This window comes from Uranotaenia lowii, chromosome 3 (assembly GCF_029784155.1).
Source record: "Uranotaenia lowii strain MFRU-FL chromosome 3, ASM2978415v1, whole genome shotgun sequence".
Classification (NCBI taxonomy): domain Eukaryota; kingdom Metazoa; phylum Arthropoda; class Insecta; order Diptera; family Culicidae; genus Uranotaenia; species Uranotaenia lowii.
Window position 1 is genome coordinate 158,148,375 of NC_073693.1, and position 21,880 is coordinate 158,170,254.

The 21,880-nt window shown below is 37.3% G+C and overlaps 1 protein-coding gene and 1 pseudogene across 10 annotated transcripts; both read right to left on the reverse strand.

Moving 5' to 3' along the window:
- Window positions 1–4,371: 4,371 nt before the first annotated feature.
- On the reverse strand, window positions 4,372–15,547 carry LOC129757851 (tyrosine-protein phosphatase 69D-like). 10 transcript variants are annotated; one of them, XM_055755200.1, is made up of 8 exons: window positions 7,836–8,639; window positions 7,317–7,733; window positions 7,044–7,158; window positions 6,592–6,710; window positions 6,363–6,512; window positions 5,704–5,820; window positions 5,454–5,618; window positions 5,079–5,399 (listed from the first exon to the last, which is right to left on the reverse strand). In XM_055755200.1, exons 3-8 carry the CDS (start codon window positions 7,147–7,149, stop codon window positions 5,337–5,339), a joined length of 720 nt encoding a protein of 239 aa, XP_055611175.1. In that variant the 5' UTR covers window positions 7,150–7,158; window positions 7,317–7,733; window positions 7,836–8,639; the 3' UTR covers window positions 5,079–5,336. The 10 variants fall into 10 exon arrangements, with proteins under 10 accessions (XP_055611169.1, XP_055611168.1, XP_055611167.1 ...); XM_055755194.1 differs by lacking the exons at window positions 7,044–7,158; window positions 7,317–7,733; window positions 7,836–8,639 and adding exons at window positions 4,372–4,794; window positions 4,864–5,016 and having other exon boundaries at window positions 6,592–6,711; XM_055755193.1 differs by lacking the exons at window positions 7,044–7,158; window positions 7,317–7,733; window positions 7,836–8,639 and adding exons at window positions 4,372–4,794; window positions 4,864–5,016 and having other exon boundaries at window positions 6,356–6,512; window positions 6,592–6,711.
- LOC129752770 (uncharacterized) lies at window positions 14,758–15,515 on the reverse strand (annotated as a pseudogene).
- Window positions 15,548–21,880: the final 6,333 nt, after the last annotated feature.

Consider the following 21,880-nt stretch of genomic DNA (forward strand, 5'->3'; position numbering starts at 1 on the left):
AAAGTCCAAAGTTATTCAATTCAAAAAATTTATTCTTTCTTTCAAAAATTATTCTTTTCAATCAAAACTATATAATTCATTGATTCAAAGAAAACAGGAGCTGGATTCAAAAAAATGAATGTTTTGAATCAAAGTCAGATTTAATTCGTTCCAAAATTCAAGTTTACTCTGCGTGAATACACGGAATCGTCCATCTTGTGACAGGCAATCGTAATCATAGGCATGGTAGGCGAACAATTCGCTGTCAAAAAGCGCTCCGTCTCCACCCCCCACCAATAAGAAACTTTTGGTACTCCTTGCCTACTGTTGCTCAATCAGCCTTATTCTGCGCCGCGCGTGACGTGATGATTGTCACCTCACCTCGGAGTCACCGTGACTTTTGTCACCTTATTCCCGGAGTAGATGTGGGTAAAGTGACAGTATCTCATTCAGGTGAGTGACTGAATGAACACATCTGTCAAAATGGTCGTCATTGCGCTGATGTTGTTTTGATTTCGCTCGCGGTTCGGATTTTCGGGATTAAATTTCTTAACAACGGATTCGATTTCCGGTTCGAAAAACGTCGTAATCGGTTTGTATGGTGTCAGCAAATCATTCAATAAGGAAAATGGGCAGGTTACGCGACCCAAGCGGACAATCCGAGGATTAAATCTGAGCCGGGAACCTGCTGTAAAACACCAACACAAGAATCGACGTCAAAAATTGTAAGTGATACAAAAATTTCAGATTAGTTTCAAAAAATTAAAATAAATTAAAAGAAAACATTGCAGGTTTGTGGCGATTATGGTGTTTAATTTTACGACCTGAAAATTTCAGTTTGAAATAACTGTAAGGTTTCGATCAAATTGTTATTAGGTGTTGGCTCGGATGTGGTTTCGCAATTCAATGCAGCCGATGACATCCATACGGTTTGTCGAGCACATCAACTGGTTATGGAAAGATACAAATGACACTTCAATTAAACTGTTCAAACCGTTTGGTCGTTGGGTGCGGACAATTGTTTTTGGTAAGATAGTTGATTGTCGCGTACCAATTCTCTACTAATGGTTTTATTCAGCCTTATTCTGCGCCGCGCGTGACGTGATGATTGTCACCTCACCTCGGAGTCACCGTGACTTTTGTCACCTTATTCCCGGAGTAGATGTGGGTAAAGTGACAGTATCTCATTCAGGTGAGTGACTGAATGAACACATCTGTCAAAATGGTCGTCATTGCGCTGATGTTGTTTTGATTTCGCTCGCGGTTCGGATTTTCGGGATTAAATTTCTTAACAACGGATTCGATTTCCGGTTCGAAAAACGTCGTAATCGGTTTGTATGGTGTCAGCAAATCATTCAATAAGGAAAATGGGCAGGTTACGCGACCCAAGCGGACAATCCGAGGATTAAATCTGAGCCGGGAACCTGCTGTAAAACACCAACACAAGAATCGACGTCAAAAATTGTAAGTGATACAAAAATTTCAGATTAGTTTCAAAAAATTAAAATAAATTAAAAGAAAACATTGCAGGTTTGTGGCGATTATGGTGTTTAATTTTACGACCTGAAAATTTCAGTTTGAAATAACTGTAAGGTTTCGATCAAATTGTTATTAGGTGTTGGCTCGGATGTGGTTTCGCAATTCAATGCAGCCGATGACATCCATACGGTTTGTCGAGCACATCAACTGGTTATGGAAAGATACAAATGACACTTCAATTAAACTGTTCAAACCGTTTGGTCGTTGGGTGCGGACAATTGTTTTTGGTTAGATAGTTGATTGTCGCGTACCAATTCTCTACTAATGGTTTTATTGTTATTTTTTTTAGAGGTTAACATGAAGGCCGAATCAGGAAGAACATTTTGGAAGGTATCTCCGAAGAGTGCGGCTTACTTCCTTTCCACTCCCAAACGACCGACCAACCAATCGAAATTTCCCTAATCAGAACAGGCCACGACACAAGAACGAAAACCAGCCGGGCAAGGTCAAAATTGCGAACCAGTTGAAGTTTATCGACAAGCATCCGGAAGAGGAACAGGAAATTCTTACCGAACCTCCATCGGTGACTGACAAAAATTTGGCCGAAGCCTCTACTGCCCGAGTCTATACCCGATGCAGTTCCTAATATGCATAAAAGTTCTGCCGCAACTGATTCTTTGGCATTTCCGAATTTCAAAATATCTCCGCGAAGTCTCAAAGATTATTTAAAAGTTTTTTTTAAGCTGATAGTCTATGATAGTTTTTTTTAAGACGATGTACTTTACAGAGATGGTAGAAGAATGAGCACTTCACGAACAAACGTGCACTTTCCCACAAGCTACTAATAATTCAATAATTTGCTGCCAAAGGATAAATAACATTCTACATTGTAATTTAAAAAAAAATCAGAATAAAAGCTATAACTACATATTTGTCAAGTTTTTACTATTCTTCTACATTTGAAAATTAAAGAAGAACAACTTTAAAAATTGTATCAGAAACTATTTTTTTTATTAATTTACTACTACTTGAAGTTCAACAATCGCTTAACTGGACGATAGATGGTGACCTGATACTTTTTTGCTCATCAAATTCTCGTCGTGTTTACTAATTTATTGATTATTGGCATTAATATTCTAATACATTTGAAAATTAAAGAAGAACAACTTTAAAAATTGTATAAGAAACTTTTTTTTAATTTACTTCTACTTGAAGTTCGACAATCGCTTAACTGAACGATAGATGGTGACGATACTTTTTTGCTCATTAAATTCTCGTCGTGTTTACTAGTTTATTGATGATTTTAAGCATTAAAACATGCTAGTTAAAAAATATGATTGAATTTCAGGAATTAATAACCCGCTTTACAGTAATTTTCGTGTTTTTTCATTTCATTTCTATCTCGTCGCCACCTGAAAAGGTACCGACAATTGTCACCTAAAATCGTCACCCGAATGCGACGATACTCACCCACGGTGACTACGAGAATAGGGTAAGAACTCACAAAGTTCATCCGAAGTGACGTTCCTCACCTAAACCGACTACCGGAATAGAGTGACTTGGGTGACTCGACTATCCTCACGTCACTCGCGGCGCAGAATAAGGGCCAATATGCAACCACCCGTAGCTGTATAGGCACGCTGGTTATTAATTTACAAAAGCGTTGCCAGTAATGATATTTCACAACGTCGCTAGTTGGCAAGGTTGCCGATCACCAGCGCGAAAACTTCGGATTTCAACTTCAATGACAATAATAAGAACAATCAAGAAGAAGAAGCAGAATTATAAGATATTGCGCCAGATTTATTGAGCAGTTTGTGAAATATTGTAATACTAAAATTAGAGCCAGTTTCTGATAACTAATTTGAGCACGCCTCGATAAAGGTAACCACATCTGAAAAAAGAAGAAAGAAACAATATTAAATAACTTAAATCAATTAAATAGGAAAGTGATCAGCATAAGCACCATTGTGATACGACCACAACGGGTTCCAAACGACCCTCGTGTTTAGTAAGTTCACTACGATGATCAAATGAAATTGTCGAACATAAATCATTACTTTCAATAATTTTACATCAGGCATCCACTGAGTAAATCGTCTAAACGCAAACAGCGTTCAGAAGAACCAGAAAGGCGTCAAAAGCGTCGCCGTGTTATTGAAGCTTATTTACATACTTACCCGTCATACAAGTGAGGTTACCCATGAATTAGTAAACAAACTGAATTATAACCGAAATATTGTTTAGGAACGCATCACGATAAGCCGCGTACAACGTTTAGAAGAATCGAAAATATAGTACCTAGAATAGAGAAAAACAGTAAACGTAAGTAAAAAATGGAAATGTTAACACAGCAAATTGTAAAACCAAATCATTGCAGGAATTTTTTAATATATCTCATATTAAAAAAACGGAAACCACTCTACTTCATTCTTCCAAAAACGACAGGAATAATTCCTTAAAATAAAAACTTCAAACTTAGAAGATTTTTTGCATTCACGCTAGAAATAATTAAACCATTTACGAATCAAAAATAACCATTTTTGACCTTTTCCCGGGAAATGTCATTTTATGAGTTCTCCATGAGAAGTCATAAAATGACTTCTAGGGGAGAAGTTAAAATATGGTTGTTTTTCAACCGAATGGGATTCTGGAGGAGAAGTTGAAAAATGGTTGTTTTTAATTCATAATGGCAAATGAGGGAGAATGTTACGTAGAAAAAGTATAGATTCGAGTGTTTTCGAAGTAAAAAAAAAAATAAATTGAAACAATTTGTGTTTTCACATCTTTGTATTTATTTATTAATTTTCTGCTTCCTTTTGATAATAAGTCACATAGGTAGGTGACTCTGAAAAATACGTAGAAAAATGATCGTTCAAGTATACGAACGTATAAAGCATATAAAACATAATTAATATTACTACAGCATACTACTAAACTCATTTAAACCCTACACAGCCCTTCAATACAGTAATTAGAAGTGTTTATTACTAAAAATTCATTCACTCCTACATTTTTTTTTTGACTTTTTACCTCGGCAGTGACGATACCGCCGTCTGTGATCCTCTTCAGGTAAAGCTTAAACGGGGCATTCAAGGATGTGATAAATTCCAGCACTGCTACTTTGGCTCCGATTTGGATACGGTCGAATTGTTGTCCACGATATTGATGCGAGGATCTCATGTAAGTGCAGTTGTCGTGACCCGGTTTCGGAGCCAGGATGACTCGATTTTTGTCGTAGGGAACACACGCATCCGATCGATTCTTGGCCTTGTTCTCCTCGCTACCACCCATCGCAATTGTACGTCGGGAGTCGTCTTGGAAGGACTTCAGTCGCTAGAATGAAAATGTTAGCCGTTTGAATATGTTTTTGAAAGAAGGGAACTTTATATTCTTTTTGTTTACCTGGAATTGTGCTTCTAATTTAGTAATATCGGAGTTATCCGATGATGGCTGTTTCAGACTTTCCACGGTTGCAGCTAATGATATTTTGTCAATTTCAGTATCCCCAAAATATGCTAACTCAGTAAGGGCTCGATATAAAAATATGTATTGTTTCTGAAAAAAAAAAATAGTTATTGGAACCCTAAAAGGTTTGCAACAAAAACAGCTAATCTTACCAGTGACTGAACGAGAAAATTTCTTTGATATCGCATATCACAAATTGTGTTGAAGATGGAAACCTGACCTTCCTCGTTCAATTGCTGTGAAAGTGTATCGAGGGCCACGAAAATACCGGTTCGACCAGCACCAGCACTGCAATGAACCAATATCGGGCCACGCTGCAATGAGTATTCTGAATTGATGCGTTTGGTGAATTTGGTGATTCCTTGTGGGTCTTCCGTTGCCATAAAATCCTTCCAGGTCAGATAGTGGAACTAAGAGATGTATCGATTGTCTTCTACATCTTCGCCAGCTGAGTTGATAGATCGTTTTGTCACCTGAAATTAAGCCATTATGAGACGAGCGTATTTCACAAAACCAAGACTACGTACCTTCAAATTTCGCACTATATAATCGGCATAGTAGCTATCGGAAGTAAAAGCATTGCCCAGCTCTCCATACTGTGTCGAGTCGTTAATATTCTCCGGCCAATATTTGGCACATTTCGTTTTATTGTACTTCTCCAAGTTGGTCTGCGTTTTCTGCGTCTGTGTTTTCTGCGGAGAGAAAAGAGAACAGTTTTAAATATATAATTAAATGTTTGAAAAGTCATACAAATTTGCGAGTAAAATATAAAATTACATTTGTGGTTGAGAAGAAAACTTCGACGTATAGCTGCAGTTGGTAGCTAAGGTAGGATCCAAACCAGAGCTTTTGATGATCAGCATTTAAGTAAAATCTTGGGCTACGGAAGGATGGCTGTCAACGATATGGATGCGAGAATGTTCATTGTAAGTCGAGTCTTGAGAGCAGCTGTATACAAATCAGTCCGATTTGTCTGGCTTTTCACCTTTGGCAGTGACGATACCACCGAGGCCCGTTTTCAGGGGCCAGAGTGACAAATTCCAGCAGTTTTTTGATTGAGACATTTTTTCTAATGAATGATGTTCGATGAGGTCGTTGATGTAACTTATACTTAAATTTGATTACATTTTCTCTTTTAAGGTACACGCGATTGATCCATGAAGTTTAGAAAAAAATGAACTATTTGATGAATATAAAAGCAGTTATAGAGAATTTAAATCAATTTAAAGACGATAACATTTTTGTTTTTCATTGTTACTTTCTGTGAAACTTTCTGCCAATTGTTTTACGCTGGCTCTGTGTGTAGTTTTTTGGATTTCATAACTATGGATGTATAAAAATTCCATGAATTTGGCCAGGATTGTCGGTGGTTTAACGCCGAAAACAATAAACGACTTTGAAAAAACTTCTAATGATTTTACAAATTCACCTTCTACCTTAATTGTGATGCCATTTAAATATATCGTATAATTCCCTACATCGAATGGTTTCGCTTGGCACAGAATCTGGGCTGGAGGATATTTTCCAGTTGTAAGGAATATGGCTTCATACCTTCCCAACATCTCAAGGGTAGCCATTGCATCCTCCTGAAAAACAAAAATGCCAAAATGATTTTTTTTTATCAACCATCAGTCTAGTAAATATCATTAAATACTTTAAACTTACTCCCGTCCATGTGATGAATGCTTGCGCTAACTGCTCCTCAATATCGCCATCATAAATTTTACGGTTGATTCCTTGACAGTTCAAGGTTAGCCAGATGCGTAAAGCTCCTCTTAAATTACCTGTGGAATAATATTTATGATTGATATTTATGATATTATGTTCTCTAAGGTTTCTTAATCTTCAGATTGTTAATACAAAATAAATCAGATAAAAATAAACATCGTAAATAACAGGAATCTACTGCTTACAAAAAAAAAACAAGTTTATGTAATCAGTTGATTACAATTATTTATGCAGCTTACTTCTAATGCTTTTCAGTATTTGGTCCTCCGTTTAGTACAGATCAATGAAAGATCATAATAGAAATAAATTATATTTTAAACCTGTTAAATACATTGAAATAACGGATCCAATAAAAGTTGAATAATCTCGTAATTTAAACATATACTTGCCATCTTTGACCCGACCGAAGCTAGTCGGCTTGAACAGTAGCCCCTTAGCACAAACACTGTTAAGGTTTGCGTGTTTATTGTATGAGGGATTCATTATCGAAAACATGTCAACAATCTGAAAGATAGAAATGTAAACAATTAAAATACGAAAATAATAATTGTATCTTGTTCTTACGACAAATTTAAGTGATTGAGGAAAGGTTTTTATTATAAATATAATTCAAACTAAAAAAAGGACTTAATAAGAAATCAAATGCAGAAGTGTTAACTTACTATTTCACCCCCAAATCCGAGAAGGTGCGGTAAGGTTTCCGAAATTGATTTTGGTTTTTTTTTTTTCGAACGATCAAATTTTGTAGTAATGGCAAACACTTCACCATGTCTTCTTTTATATAAGTGATATTTTCAGGCATTCCTTCCATCACTGCAAGGTTTATGGCTATACTGACAACTTCTTCTGTAACCGTTATTGTGTTGGATGAACGAGGAAATTTTTTATGTTGTTTTGGTATTCCATGGCATAAATTTCTAAAATGATTGTAGATTATACCAGAATGCGGCTGACCACGCCCTTTGCCACTATTTCTGGAAAAAAATGCCATTTCGCTGTTTTCTGCATAGTTCTGCAAATATGGAAACTCCTGGATAATTTTGCGAGCCATTTCCTCCAGTTCGACAGTTTTTGGATAGCTGTAATCATTGCAAGTAAAAAAGGTATGTTATAATCAAGGAAAAGCAAATCATTAACCGCTTTAAATATAGAGAAGATAATAAATTGGATACTTAACGCACTCTTTAGAAATAACTCGGTTTTTCCACCTCCAACACAAGATGCGAACCATCTCGCACATCTCTTTGCGTAGGAGCGGCAGCTGTTTATCCAGTTTTGCGTACAGAACCTGTTGGGCGAATTTGGCACACACTAAGATTGCATTTATCTCGCTCGGGACCATGAATCTCCGTGTCACGGGAAAACTGCTCAATTTAAACGAAGTTCGAAAGGGAACTCGCCCGAATCTCAGGACGCTTCATCTCTCCTGAAATACGAAACAAACTTGCTACGAGAGCACAGAAACTTAACGTGTCCCCGTGACTGCCAGACAGTGATCTCCTGAATCACGGGAGATCCAATTCTTGTCAAATTTTCTGTCTCTTGCTCTCCTGCATGAAAAAAACGACAGGTTTTTATCTCTCTTTTCCACATGTACATGAAAATTAAAACCGCCAAACGTTTAAACTCGTCACTTTTTGCGGTTACCGTACGTGTGTTGTTAAAGATTAGAAGTTTTTATTTTGTTTGAGTTCATACTGTTGACAGAAAATTTTGTTGTGGCCTGCTCAGAACGGCTCTTCATCCGGTGAACTTTCCACCTTTAGAATCGCAGAACTGCTTGGAGAAACTCTACGGCTGGTGCGGTATTCTTTCGCCCCGTTTTGGGAGCTTTGGTCGATCCATTAGATACCTGACTTGGACATGGACCCGAAGCGCAAGAATTTCAATTCCATGGGTCGCAAGGCGCATCGGTAAGTTTCATTGCCATTCAGCGTTTGGGCAATGAAAATAATGGAAATATTTTCTTTTTTACTTACAGAAAAATTGTGTGTGTGTGTGTGTGTGTGTGTGTGTGTGTGTGTGTGTGTGTGTGTGTGTGTGTGTGTGTGTGTGTGTGTGTGTGTGTGTGTGTGTGTGTGTGTGTGTGTGTGTGTGTGTGTGTGTTATGATTGTGAAGAATCGTGAAACGTGTAAAACAGGTGAAATGTACAAAAGAAGAAAAAGTTACTTGAAATAAACTGAACTTGTTTTAACAACAACTGTGTTTCATTTTTCAAACATTGCATAGAAATTTATTGAAAAAAAATCAAACCAGGGGAAAGGGTAGCAGAATTCACTACAAATCACAGAAGGAAACACTTTCGAGCTCACAGGAAAATCCAAAAGTTCCTGCAAGTCACAGGGGAAAACCCTTTCGAACATTCAGGCGAATTTGACAGTTGTTTTCCTGAGCTGTTTTGTTGTCCTGAAATCGTCCTGTAATTTCAGCTGTTGAAAATACAGGACGAAATCGTCCCGACCACAGGAGAAAAAATTAAGTGTGCATGCTTCTCTAGCTTTATTCGGATTTCGGAGATGTTTTCAGTATTCAATTGTTCTGTACATGTTGAATTTTTGGCTTTTGTTTTCCCTATTATGTCCAGTACAAGGAGAATCCCCCCTTCCTTCAATCCCATATTTTTTAAGCGGTCTTCGGTTGCTAGCCTCAACGAAGTGTTGTTGAATTTTTGCGCTGAAAAATTACAATTGTTTAAATTATCAGATGATGTGCAAAAATTAAAACAATCAATCTTAAAAGTTTTTTCGTTAAAAATGTAAGAATCCATGCATAATTAAAACCCGTTTCAAACGAAATTTAGAATCAAAACTTGCACAATAATAAATTGTGGTTGGATGCGTTTATCGTTTGAACAGCCCGAAATTTGAAAAAAGGTGCATGCTGTTATTATTAGGTCAATAATTATTATTGTTTGATAACACTCTAACCGATTAGATGGTAAAGTATACAATTTCCGGGATAAACAGTACTTTCCACCTGATTATATCATGCGAATTATAAATACACCTAGGTCTTTTTTTGCACTGATATACGTACCGCGTAAAAAAACCGTGCAAAAAAACCGTGTTAATTCCCAAAAACCGTGTAAAAAAACCGTGCTAATTGCGGAAAACCGTGTAAAAAAAGGCCTTTAAATTTATGCAGCTCTGAAACTTGAAAATATAAGACATGTAACTTGACACTTTAGACCTGAGACCTGACACCTGAGACTTGAGACCTGAAACTTGAGACTTAAGACATGAGACCTGAGATCTGAGACTTGCGAACTGGTACCTGAGACTTGAGACCTGACAATTGAGACATGAGACCTGAGACTTAAGACATGGCCCCTGAGACCTAAGACCTGAGACATGAAACCTGAGACCTGCGACTTAAGACATGGGACATTAAACCTGAGACCTGAGACATTTACAAAGTAACTATTAATGATTAGGAAATATTCTACTAACCATTTGTCTGCAGTGATAAACAGTTTTAATTAGGGGTTTGGAATAGAAGCACTAATGATTAATTATATACATTATAATGGTTTCAAAAAAACAAGAAAAATTTAAACTATTTTAATGAGCGACAAGTAAAATACGGGAATGATTAATAGTCATCAATATACTTCAGACATATGTAATCGCTGCTGTCTGTTTGGTTATGATATTGCCAAATATTGTAAGTTTTCAACGTAAGTAACTGATGAGACTTAATACGAACTGATGATGGTATTTGATGAATTAGATAGCTCCATGTTTTTTTACATAGTACAGCTTCTACTTTCTGGATTAAAAAGAGAATATCATCTTCATGTTTAATCATGCACTGTACTATCCCATACTGGAATTCGCCCAAAATTTTATATTTGGTTATCAACCCTGGCTTGAAAGATGTTCCGTTAATTCTCACATGTTTGATGGCTGTAACATTGACGGGTAAATCAAATATTAACATTAAATCACAGTTTAAACTGTTTTTTAAACAGATTTTTGATGAAATTATTTCAACTTTAGGTATGCTGTACTCGTGCTTTATGATTTGGTCAATTTGTCTAAAATTCAACCTTTTGGTAAAACTGTAAGTTATGTTTAAAAAATTGTTACAAAGTTTACTTTGTTTCTTTGATTCTTTAAATTTTGCCTCAAATTGCATGCAGCTATGCCTCGCTATTGTACCCGATTCCAGAGCAATCCTTTTGTAGTGAGATAGATGGTGTAGTTTATTTATCGGATTTACGTTTGGGAAAGATTCTCTAAACATTGCATGAAATACACGTATATTTGTATCCATTTCAGCAAGCATAGCATCATCTAGTGTTTGTGAAAATGCACAGTAAGTTATATTTAATAACATTGATATAATATTTATTACTTCATCTTTGCCATGCACAACATCCCAAAACATGAATTGGAAAGCTCGGAGAAGCGTCCAACACTGTGCAGCAGATTGACTGAGTTTTGTTTTCTTTTTCAATAGTTTGCCAGATATGTTGGACGACGGTTTATCTGTAATTTCAGTAAATCCATAATCAAAAGACTGTATTGTGTTATTTACTGTATAATCTGATATTAAGCCATCTTCATTTATCAATTTATCGAAAACTAATGCAAGAGTCAAATTTACAACCCCTTCCAATAAATCGTGCATGGGATCAAATGTATAGTTAGTAGCTATGTTAAAATAAGGTATAAAATGAAGAACTGGAAAGCCACGAATGCCAACTTGATTGGGCTGTTTTGTTTTAGTCATGACTGCTTCTAAATCTAGCTGAAGGCTTTCGATTGTTTTGATATTTGCAACTTCACCAATGTTTCCAGAAAGTAACAAGTCTCGTGAAATATAGCACATTCTACAAAATAATTTTGACTGTGGAGGCATGATATTAAAAATGTCATGTATGGCAAGACCATCACCTACAACGTTGATAAGTACCGCTCTCAAAGTGAATGATAAGGTGTTTTCAAGTTTAATGTTGACACCTTCATCTGAAGACAGCTTTATCATATCGTCAATGAAAGGCTGAAGAATTTTCTTGTACCCGTATTTTTTTAGAATTTTAGTGCGAACCATTAGAACTAAGTATAAATTATCCATAGTGCTGTTCAAACAAGGAGGAAAATTTTGAATTTTAATAGTGAAATTAGTTATTTTTTGGTTTCCTCTTCTACTCCCGAGAGGGTTCAGATACTCGACATCATCCACGTGCAGAGACAATCTTAAAGCGTCGGGATATCTCTGTAGGAATGGATAATTTTTAAATTGTAGACCGTCTTTGAAGCTTCGCATTTTCCCATCTTCACTTTGTTTTTCATCGTGTATAAGCTGTCTCGCTGAATCGTTCCGCATTACAAGACCCAATGTTTCTGCTACCGGAATATAATGCGTCGAATCCTTCCTTATAAACGTAGATTTTATCGTTCTCCTGGCGCTGAATCTTCGTGAATCCAAGTTTTCGCGTAAGCCTACCTCTTTGGTTTTGACTATTTTTGTTCTACCTAAAATGATTTCCCGAGGTACCGGCAGAACACATTTCGCTTTTGATCCAAGAAAAGCTATATTATCATTGAAGGTGTTTACTTGATCGCCGATTCCTTGAAGTTCACAATTGTTTATCAACGATATGACAGAAGAGTCTCTTAGATCAATATCTTTTGAAGCCAAAAATTGTTTAAATAATCCGACAACATAAACATTATACATTTGTATTATTTCGCTTGATTTTTTAATTATTTGTTTTATTTTATTTTCAGGAAACCCAACGTCGCATCGCATACTTGTTATGTATTCGGACATAGCGTTATATATTTCATCCTTCGTCATTGGATCCATGTGAAAGGCCTCGTTTTCGATACGATGTAGTTCAACAGATTCAAGTTCACCTTCGTTAGAAATCTCAGAGTGTGGCGCATCATTGACTGACATTGATATTCGGGGATGTTTTTTTAAAATATGTTTGCGAAAAACGGTAAACAAATTAAATATATCTCCACATTTAGAGCAACGAAAAGGTAGCGAATTTGCAACGGTCGTCTTCAAATGATGATGTGAAATAAAATGTTCCTTGAGTTCATCAACGTAGCCTGGAATCAGCTGATTACATTCTGTGATATGGCACCGGAATCCTAAATATGAATGTTATTCAGTTTTAATTACTCTTAATCGAATCTTAATAATTAATCTAAATAAACCAACAGGATGTTAAACCTGGGAAAATTCAAAATTGGTACACGAGTTACACAAAAAAACTATCCCCCCCGCGCGTGAGGTGATGATAGTCGAGTCGAGTTGGAGTCACGTGAGTCTTGTCACCTCATTCCCGAAGCCGATGTGACAGAGATTCATGCCCAGCTGACTACTAGATTAGGATAACAACTCAAAAAGTTCATTCTAAAAGACGTTTCTCACCTAAAGCGACTTCTGGAATCGGGTGACTCGACTATCGTCACCTCACGAAGAAATCATGATGGGGGTCTTGAACTCAATAATTTAATGTATTATTCACCCATATTCTCGTTTTCGATTGAATGATATTCGTATGAAAGTTTCTACATTTCGTTTTCTTGTTTTCATTCGAACTTATTAAAACAGTTCGATGTGATTATATGGTGAATACAAAATATAAAATTATATTCGATCGGAAGTAAATACACCGTTAACTAGAATAAGAGTGAATGTCTTTTGTGCTGAAAAATCGTTGCAGTTAACCGTACAAAGTATGTGTAGTAAAAAGTGGTAAATATGTAAAAAAATACAAATACTGTATTGATTAGATAGCCGGCCGTGTGCAGTTTTTCTGACATTTAATTTTAAACATCTTTATTTGAAATCTGATTTTTTTTTAAATTTCAATCGAAAACAAAAGCTGCAATATAAATGAGTTATTTTTGGAGTTTTATTCAGAAATCTTCATCTGAAATTTCGATCATTAATCAGAACCTGGACTAATAATTTGACACATTTTCAATTTTGCAACTGAAATCTGAATCTGAAACCCCATCTTGAAAAACAATTTAAATTCTTGATGGCTTTTTATACAGGCAGGTTTTTTGAGGATATTGTGGAAGTGTTGAAGCTGTAGAGCGTATTAAAAAAAGACCACAATAAAAACTATTTTTGGCTATAAGATCAGAACCTTACAATGGTTCTTTCCTTCATCAATTTCACTATATTCAAATTTCAAGTTTATTACCCATTTCTAGGTTTTACAGGTTACTAGATTTACTAAGTTTTAACAATTTAAATAAAAAATAGCATTTATTATGCTAATGGTTAAGTAAACAATTGGAGTGTTTCGTTTATTGTGAGCTTTAGCTTTGATCATCTAACAGCTAGTCTTTGAATTGATTTTATCTTTCTGAAAGTCTTTTCGAACAGTCCTTTCGCCATCAAATTAACAACAATTGATAATCGTTTCAACATAAGCTCTAGATAAATTTCATCCAAATACATTTTTGCTAACAATGTTTGTTCGGGCTCGGCCGATGGGGGGGTTCGGATTTCGAGGTCTTTCTTCCCGTCTCCAGACGACGGCATCCACCAGCAGCAGAAACTCCAGGTAAGTCACCACAACAGCTGATCGCCCGCTCGGGGGAGTTTTAGTTTGCACTATTGTGTGGTACGTTGTATCGAGTACCACCACGCAATTTGATTGCACTTATGTTGCACCACCGTCAATTAACTGATTTCGGATGAACTTTAGAAGTAAGTCGCTTGGTTGGACTTTAAAGTCCAAGTATTTAAAGTTCAACCAAGCGACTTACTTCTAAAGTTCATCCGAAATCAGTTAATTGACGGTGGTGCAACATAAGTGCAATCAAATTGCGTGGTGGTACTCGATACAACGTACCACACAATAGTGCAAACTAAAACTCCCCCGAGCGGGCGATCAGCTGTTGTGGTGACTTACCTGGAGTTTCTGCTGCTGGTGGATGCCGTCGTCTGGAGACGGGAAGAAAGACCTCGAAATCCGAACCCCCCCATCGGCCGAGCCCGAACAATGTTAATTAACGATTTCAGATATAGAAATACAAAACACCAAAAAAATTAACGTGTCTTACTATACTCGGAAGATATTAACATTCAAGTTTTGCTATTAAATTTCGAGAAACATCACCTAATTACAATAAACAACGTACATAGATGAGAATGATTGATCATTTAATCACTCTTATCTTTGCTGGTTATAGTTGCCCGTTTATGCAGTCGATGGCATTCACGGTTCAGGCTTTACGATTGGGACTTCCTTATATTTGCGTTCACGAACCAAATCAATTTCCGGCTCATTGATGCCTTTCTTCAAATCATCCACAATAACTTCAAAGGCAGAAGGGTCCGATGTGTTGGGCTCTTCGTGCTTCTTCTGGGTCACGCTGCTGCGGGCAGCAGCAATGGCATTTTGGGTTTGCTTGATGACAAAAAGCTAGCAAAACTGGAGATGTCGAATTTACGCCGGGCACGGAAAAGCAGGAGGATGTTTTGAAGACCGACGTTCAGATGCTGCTCGGTACCATGATCGCTGTGCGAATATTTGCGCATCTCCCAAATGGCCTCTAGCAGAAACAGAACCAGCGCAAACAACAAAAATATAAATAGATCTGGGCCAACCGGCTCAGCATCGCCAGGAAGCGACTCTTGAAGATTAGTTGCAATCGCTGGGGGCTGGCCACCGGAAGCACCAGCAAAAGCGCAATTGCGATCTCTATCGGTATAATTTCTCACTACCATGTTCGATTTCCAAAACGAAATTGAGTGCAAACATTAATCCACTATATCTCAAAATTCTATTTAATAAATTAGAACGTCCGTGAAGACTGAATGGCGACTTACCCTCCAACAGCGCATGGGTCTCCGGATCGGTTTTTTGTATTTCTTCCATCCCAAATATCCAATTGTTTCCAACACACAATTTTCAGCCACTCCGAACAACGCGAACACAAAATAAAATGGCGAGCGTTGAAAACTCTTTTACACTACCCAATATGTTTTCTCATTTTATTATTTATTTTTAACCATATCTGGTTACTGCGCCAATTCTTTCGACATGGTTGAAAATAAATCTCAAATTATTCTTAAAAAATAACCATAATCACAGTTCTGTGGCAAACAGCAAAAAATGGTCATTTTTCATACATAAATGGTTACTTAGAAATGAGCGTGTTGAGTAAGAAGAATTTAAAACGAAAAATCGGTTTGGCTGGTCGTGTGAAAATGTGGATCAGAGTTAGCTCAGTTAGGAGGATTCAGGATGAAGTATGGTAAGTTCAAGTTTATTAAAGAATGAATATTGAAGATTTTCAATAAGTGTTTGAAATTTTACAGGACCACGGCCGATAGATGGTTTTCCAAGTCCCTGGATGCCTCAACCGAGGTGACACCGCTCCAATCCAGCGATCAGGTCCACAAAAATTTAAACCGGATGATTCGATTAAAGTGAACCAGTGTGTGACCCAGTGTTTCGTTTATTTGTGAATAAAAATAAATTTTAAATTTGGAATCCTTTCTTTTTATTATTCGAAATTCCTAACAGGAATTTCAGAAAAACAGAAAATAATGCTTCCAATTGGAATAAATAAAAAATGGTTCAATAAATAAATGCTTTCAAATCTAAATTAAATTACCTTGTGGCAAAAGAAAGCAACTTTGAATCAAAAGAAACTGTTTTTTGTTTCAAAGTATAAATATTTTGAATCAAAAATTTTTCAAAAGAAAAATTCATTGAAACAAACGAAAATGCATTTGAAACAAAGAAATTTTTATTTATCCCAAAATCAAAGGAAATTTTCCTTTGTTTTCGCTGCACTTTCCTTTGAAATAAAAAATCTTTTCGCTGCGTGTGTAAAATTGATCCATTATTGCGAACATCCAGGATCTGTCAAATAATGGGTGATTTTGTTAGTTCAATATTACACATTTTCTGGAAAAGGCCACGCTTGGCCTACTAATGTGATGATAATGCTTCTAAATAAATTCTACCCTTTCATTTTCACCATCTTTCATTTCATCTAACCTTCTATCTATCTATATAAAAAAATTTCATAATCTTTAGATGTCCCTACTAAAAAGGACATCACTTTTCACCGGTAAGGCCGATAAATTAAAGCTACAAATATAAATTATGGTGGTTAATCTCTTCATAATGTTTATAATTTTTACCCCTAGATGTTTCTCTAATTTTCTCCATCACCTACGAAAATGTAATTATTTTCAGGTACAAAGATGTACCGAGCGATTAGTATTAAAGCCCTATTGGATTATACAATTGTATGTAAATCTTCCCACTTTCTTTTTTTCAAACGTCCACACAGAGTCATACCATTATTTCATATGCATCTATGTACTTCATTCATATTTTTTATACAACAATTGATGTTTTAATTAACACGCAATCAAAATAGTTCTAATTTTTAAAATCGTTTAAATGGTTGTAGAGACAAATTTGAAGAACAACTGAATAATGATATTTATTCTGACATAGTAAAGTACCCTAACGACTACTGAGATACTATAACCTCTCCTTTTTTCTATTTTCTTTAACTGTTTCGTTCGTTCGTTTATTTCGTTCTTTGTCGCTTACTCCTTGATGATTCAATACTTCTTGTCGATAAATCATTTTGAGAATGTGTTGGTAAGTTAATCAGTAAAGGATTATTAATTTTAACTAATGCACTTTGTGTGATTTATGTGTCGATCTGTTATCTTCCCTGTTTCCATGTGTTTTAGTTTTAAACGAGTTCCTTCTCTACTTATGTTCGACTGGACTGTAGTTTGTTGTTAACTTGTTCTTTTTGACGAAGTTTTTCACGACTATAAGGTCTCCTACATCAGTTGTTAGAATCTGAAAGATCCCACTTCCTTGCGTTAGCTCAACAGGGCAATAAACGGAATGGTTCTCGAGGAGGAATCACAACAACACATTGGACATACGGTTCATGGGCGGACTTTTACTACGCAAATTTGGAACAAATGTGAACTTAGGGAATGCACTTTTACGAAACAAAAATCACTTCAATTCGGATGTTAATAGACCTTACAATTATAAATTGGATTTTAAATGTGTGTTGTATTGTAACTAACAAAAGGGTTTTTTTTTAAATTTGTACTTCGAACTTTTTTGATAACTTTTAGGTACTTGCGCTTTTTTCTTCGTTCGGGATCTCGTTGCGGCCGTTCTGCTTTGGTCGACTCGTTGGGGGACAGCTTGGCGACTTCGAAACGGGATTCCGGAATATCGGGAACGGTGCAGCTCAACCCCTTGAGGCAAGCCGAGCGACAACTTGGCCTTAGTGTATCGGGTTAAGGCCTTATGTTTCGATGCGGTCCGAAGAGGGTCACTTGTGCACTTATCACACTACCGAGTAGTGGGCACTAACGGAAGCGGTCGGCGGTTTGATACCCAGATGAGGTTCTACCAGGCCTCACTATTGCCGACAGTGCCGTTGGGGTTGTAACGTGGGGGCACTTTTAACTAATTGCACGACCTTACTGCACTCACGGAACACCGATGACTTTCGTAAAGCGGCAATAGTGATACCGACACTGTGGAACCATTAGCTATCTGGTATCCACTACATTCAACCTGCTCACTCGGCCGGCCAGCTAGGAAAACGAATGACGTGTAGTCCTCTAGCTGACTGTTGATTTCGGTCAATAACGTATGGGGGTCTTAGCCTCCGGAATGTGGCGTGTGACGTCGCTGTCGCAAAAATCAACCACTCGACCCGAACCGGAATTGTAAATTAAAGGCTCGTTCAATAGCCAATTGAAATTGGTTTCAATCGATTTCGATTGGTAAATGGTTGTTCACTCAGCCAATGTTTTGGTCGAAACTAATTCAATTGACGTTCATTGAAGCCAATCGAAATCGATCGAAACCAATCGAAAACGATCAAGCTCGGAGGCAGGATTCGTTTCTATCGATTTCTATTACACTAACACAAATGCAGTTGTTTTCTGTCAAAAACAGCTGATTTGGTTTGTTGTGAAAAAAATATTAGAAGAAATGAAAGCGGTGTCATTCGGTGCGGTGTTTTCTGTCATGTGCTGAGTCGGTGGTGCAGTGCTAGTCGTGCGGAGTCAGTGGTGCTGATCGGTGGTGCTATGTCAGCCATGCTGGATCTGGTGTTGTGCCAGTCATTCTGAGTCGGTATGGCTGTGCCAGATATTCTGGATTGGTGGTGCTGTGCTAGACGCGCTGCTCTGGTGGTGTCAGACATACTGGGTCTGTGGTGCTGTGCCAGTCATGCTGAGTCGGTATTGCTGTGCCAGGTGACCTGAGTCGGTGGTGCTGTGCTAGTCGTGCTGGTCCGTGGTGCTGAAAGAGATGTCGGTCGATGTGGCGTCGCTGTTCGTCGCTGTTCTGTTAGGACTTCATTTTCACAATACATCTGTCAGTCGGTCTCGGATTATTATAATAATCAAAAAGGAAATGACCAACTATACTATGTAAATAAATAGGAAGTGAAATTTGGTCTATGTTGTAAAATACAATAAAATGTCAAATAAAATATAAAATTGATCGATCCACTGTATTTTATTTCATAATATCATGATTGTATGTTTTAAAAATAATAATTATTTTCCTATAGCAACAATTTTTCGCTTTTGTGCTTTTCTTTTCCCTAAAAATTGCTCATTATTCTAAACAAATTATTTTTTAGTATTCTAATATAGTTCGAGTCGAGCAACAAACTTTCTAATCTGAAATTTTTCGGACAGCTTGTATACGGGAAAGAATGCCATTGAGATGGCCAAAATGATGGATTCATTACATTTTGCCTTGAGTAAATCGCCTTTTCGAATTCTGAACGAAGCTGATAAAGAAAATTACATCTGAAAACACTGCGCCAGTGCGTTAGTATTAGTGAATGGCTGTTCAATCAACAGCCTAATAAGGGTATATACGGACGATAGTATTGACGAAAAATTGGCCTCAACCATAACCTCAAATTTTGATTTGCTGACGGCCTCACCAGTGATGCTAGGTGAGTTACTAAAATCAGTATTTGCTTGTTTTAAGCTAATTATAATATTTCTGAATTGATTAAATTTTTTAACTTTCAACAGCTAAACGTATGAATTCATTACGGGCGTCCTTAAATGGATGAAGATAAGTCATCTTTTTTTTTTTTTATAATTTCTTTATTTGAAACGGCTCATACCTTGAGGCTTCAAGGAGCCAAACTCGTTTTGTATGTTTACAATTGTTTTCTTAGGTCTACATCACTTCATCACTTTTTTTTTTCTTTTAGTAGAGAACAGAAAATAGATAGGGAAATATGAAAATGAAAATAATTATAGACGAAGATCAATTGCTTTTAGAAAAAGGTATATTTCGAAAATGTAATCAATGTCTATCGCAGCTAGTACATCTCTTACTGGAGTGCAGGGTGGTTTTCCTCGGGCCCTAAGGGAGACTATTAAATTCGTTCTAGCGGCCAGGTGGGCCTCACATGACCAGACGATATGTTCGATGTCGTGGTAACCTTGGCCACAGTCACATAAATTGCTGCCAGCAATATTTATCCGATAGAGTACCGCGTTCAAGGAACAATGATTGGACATGAGACGGGAAAATATACGAATAAAATCTCGACTCAGGTCCAATCTATTAAACCAGGGCTTAAGGTTTACTCTTGGGATAATCGAGTGGAGCCACCGACCCAACTCATCCTCGTCCCATCTGCGCTGCCAGTTGACAATAGAGTTTTTCCGAGCCAAGAAGTAGAATTCGTTGAAGACGATTTCACGCTGGTAAATGTTGCCTTCCATCGCACCCACCTTTGCAAGGGAATCTGCCCTCTCATTGCCTAATATCGAGCAATGTGAGGGGACCCAAACAAAGGTGATGGAAAAGCAACGTCTTGATAAAGTGGTTATTATATCTCGTATCTTTTTGAGGAAATACGGCGTGAGATTTCCTGGTCTTATAGAGCGGATCGCTTCAACAGAGCTAAGACTATCGGTTATAATAAAGTAGTGTTCAACAGGTCTTATGGCAATACTTTCTAAGGCCCAATGAATAGCAGCTAACTCTGCTATATACACAGAGCATGGTGACTGGAGGCTGTAAGAGGCGCTAGATATTTCGTTGAACACTCCAAATCCCGTTGATTCCTCTATCAGGGACCCATCGGTAAAGAACATTTTTTCAGCATCGACGTGTCTATATTTAGCTTCAAAAATTTGTGGAATCAAAAGTGGACGGTGCGTGTCCGGGATTCCACGGATTTCCTGCTGCATAGACAAATCAAACTGGACAGAAGAATTATCGTAGTCAGGGCTACAAACACGAGTTGGAGTGTACGAAGAAGGGTTCACCTGCATTGAAATGAGGATGTGGTATATAGACATAAATCTAGTTTGAAGATTTTGCTCAAGAAGCCTTTCGAAATTCACAATCACCAATGGGTTCATGACCTCACACCTGATGAGGAACCGAAGTGATAGTAAATTGAATCGATCTTTCAAGGGGAGTATTCCTGCCAAAACTTCAAGACTCATGTTGTGCGTTGAGGGTATACAGCCCAGAGCGATGCGAAGACAACGGTATTGGATACGCTCGAGTTTGATGAGGTGAGTTTTGGCAGCTGACTGGAAACAGAAGCTACCATATTCCATCACTGAGAGAATCGTAGTTCGATACAATTTTAAAAGATCTTCTGGGTGGGCTCCCCACCAGGTGCCAGTGATTGATCGGAGAAAATTGATTCTTTGTTGGCATTTTCCTTTCAGATACTCAATGTGAGCTCTCCAGGTACACTTGGAATCAAACCAAACCCCAAGATACTTGAAACACCTCGATTGAGTGATCGTTCTGCCTAGGAGTTGAAGCTTAGGTTGAGCAGGTCTATGTTTCTTAGAGAAAACAACCATTTCCGTTTTCTGAGGGGAAAACTCAATCCCAAGCCCCAAAGCCCAGGAAGACAATCTGTCTAAAGTATCTTGTAAAGGTCTGTGCAGATGAGACTCGGAAGATCCTGTGACAGAAACCACGCCGTCATCTGCAAGTTGTCTTAGAGTGCAGCCTTCAGAGAGACAACTGTCGATGTCACTTACATAAAAGTTGTACAAAAGTGGACTCAAACATGAACCCTGCGGGAGGCCCATGTAAGAGGTTCTTCTAACTGCAATATCTCCGTGAGCAAAGTTCAAATGTTTCTCACAAAGCAAGCTGTATAAGATGTTGTTCAATAGAGGAGGCAGACCCCGGGAATGCAACTTGTCTGACAAAACCTCTATTGA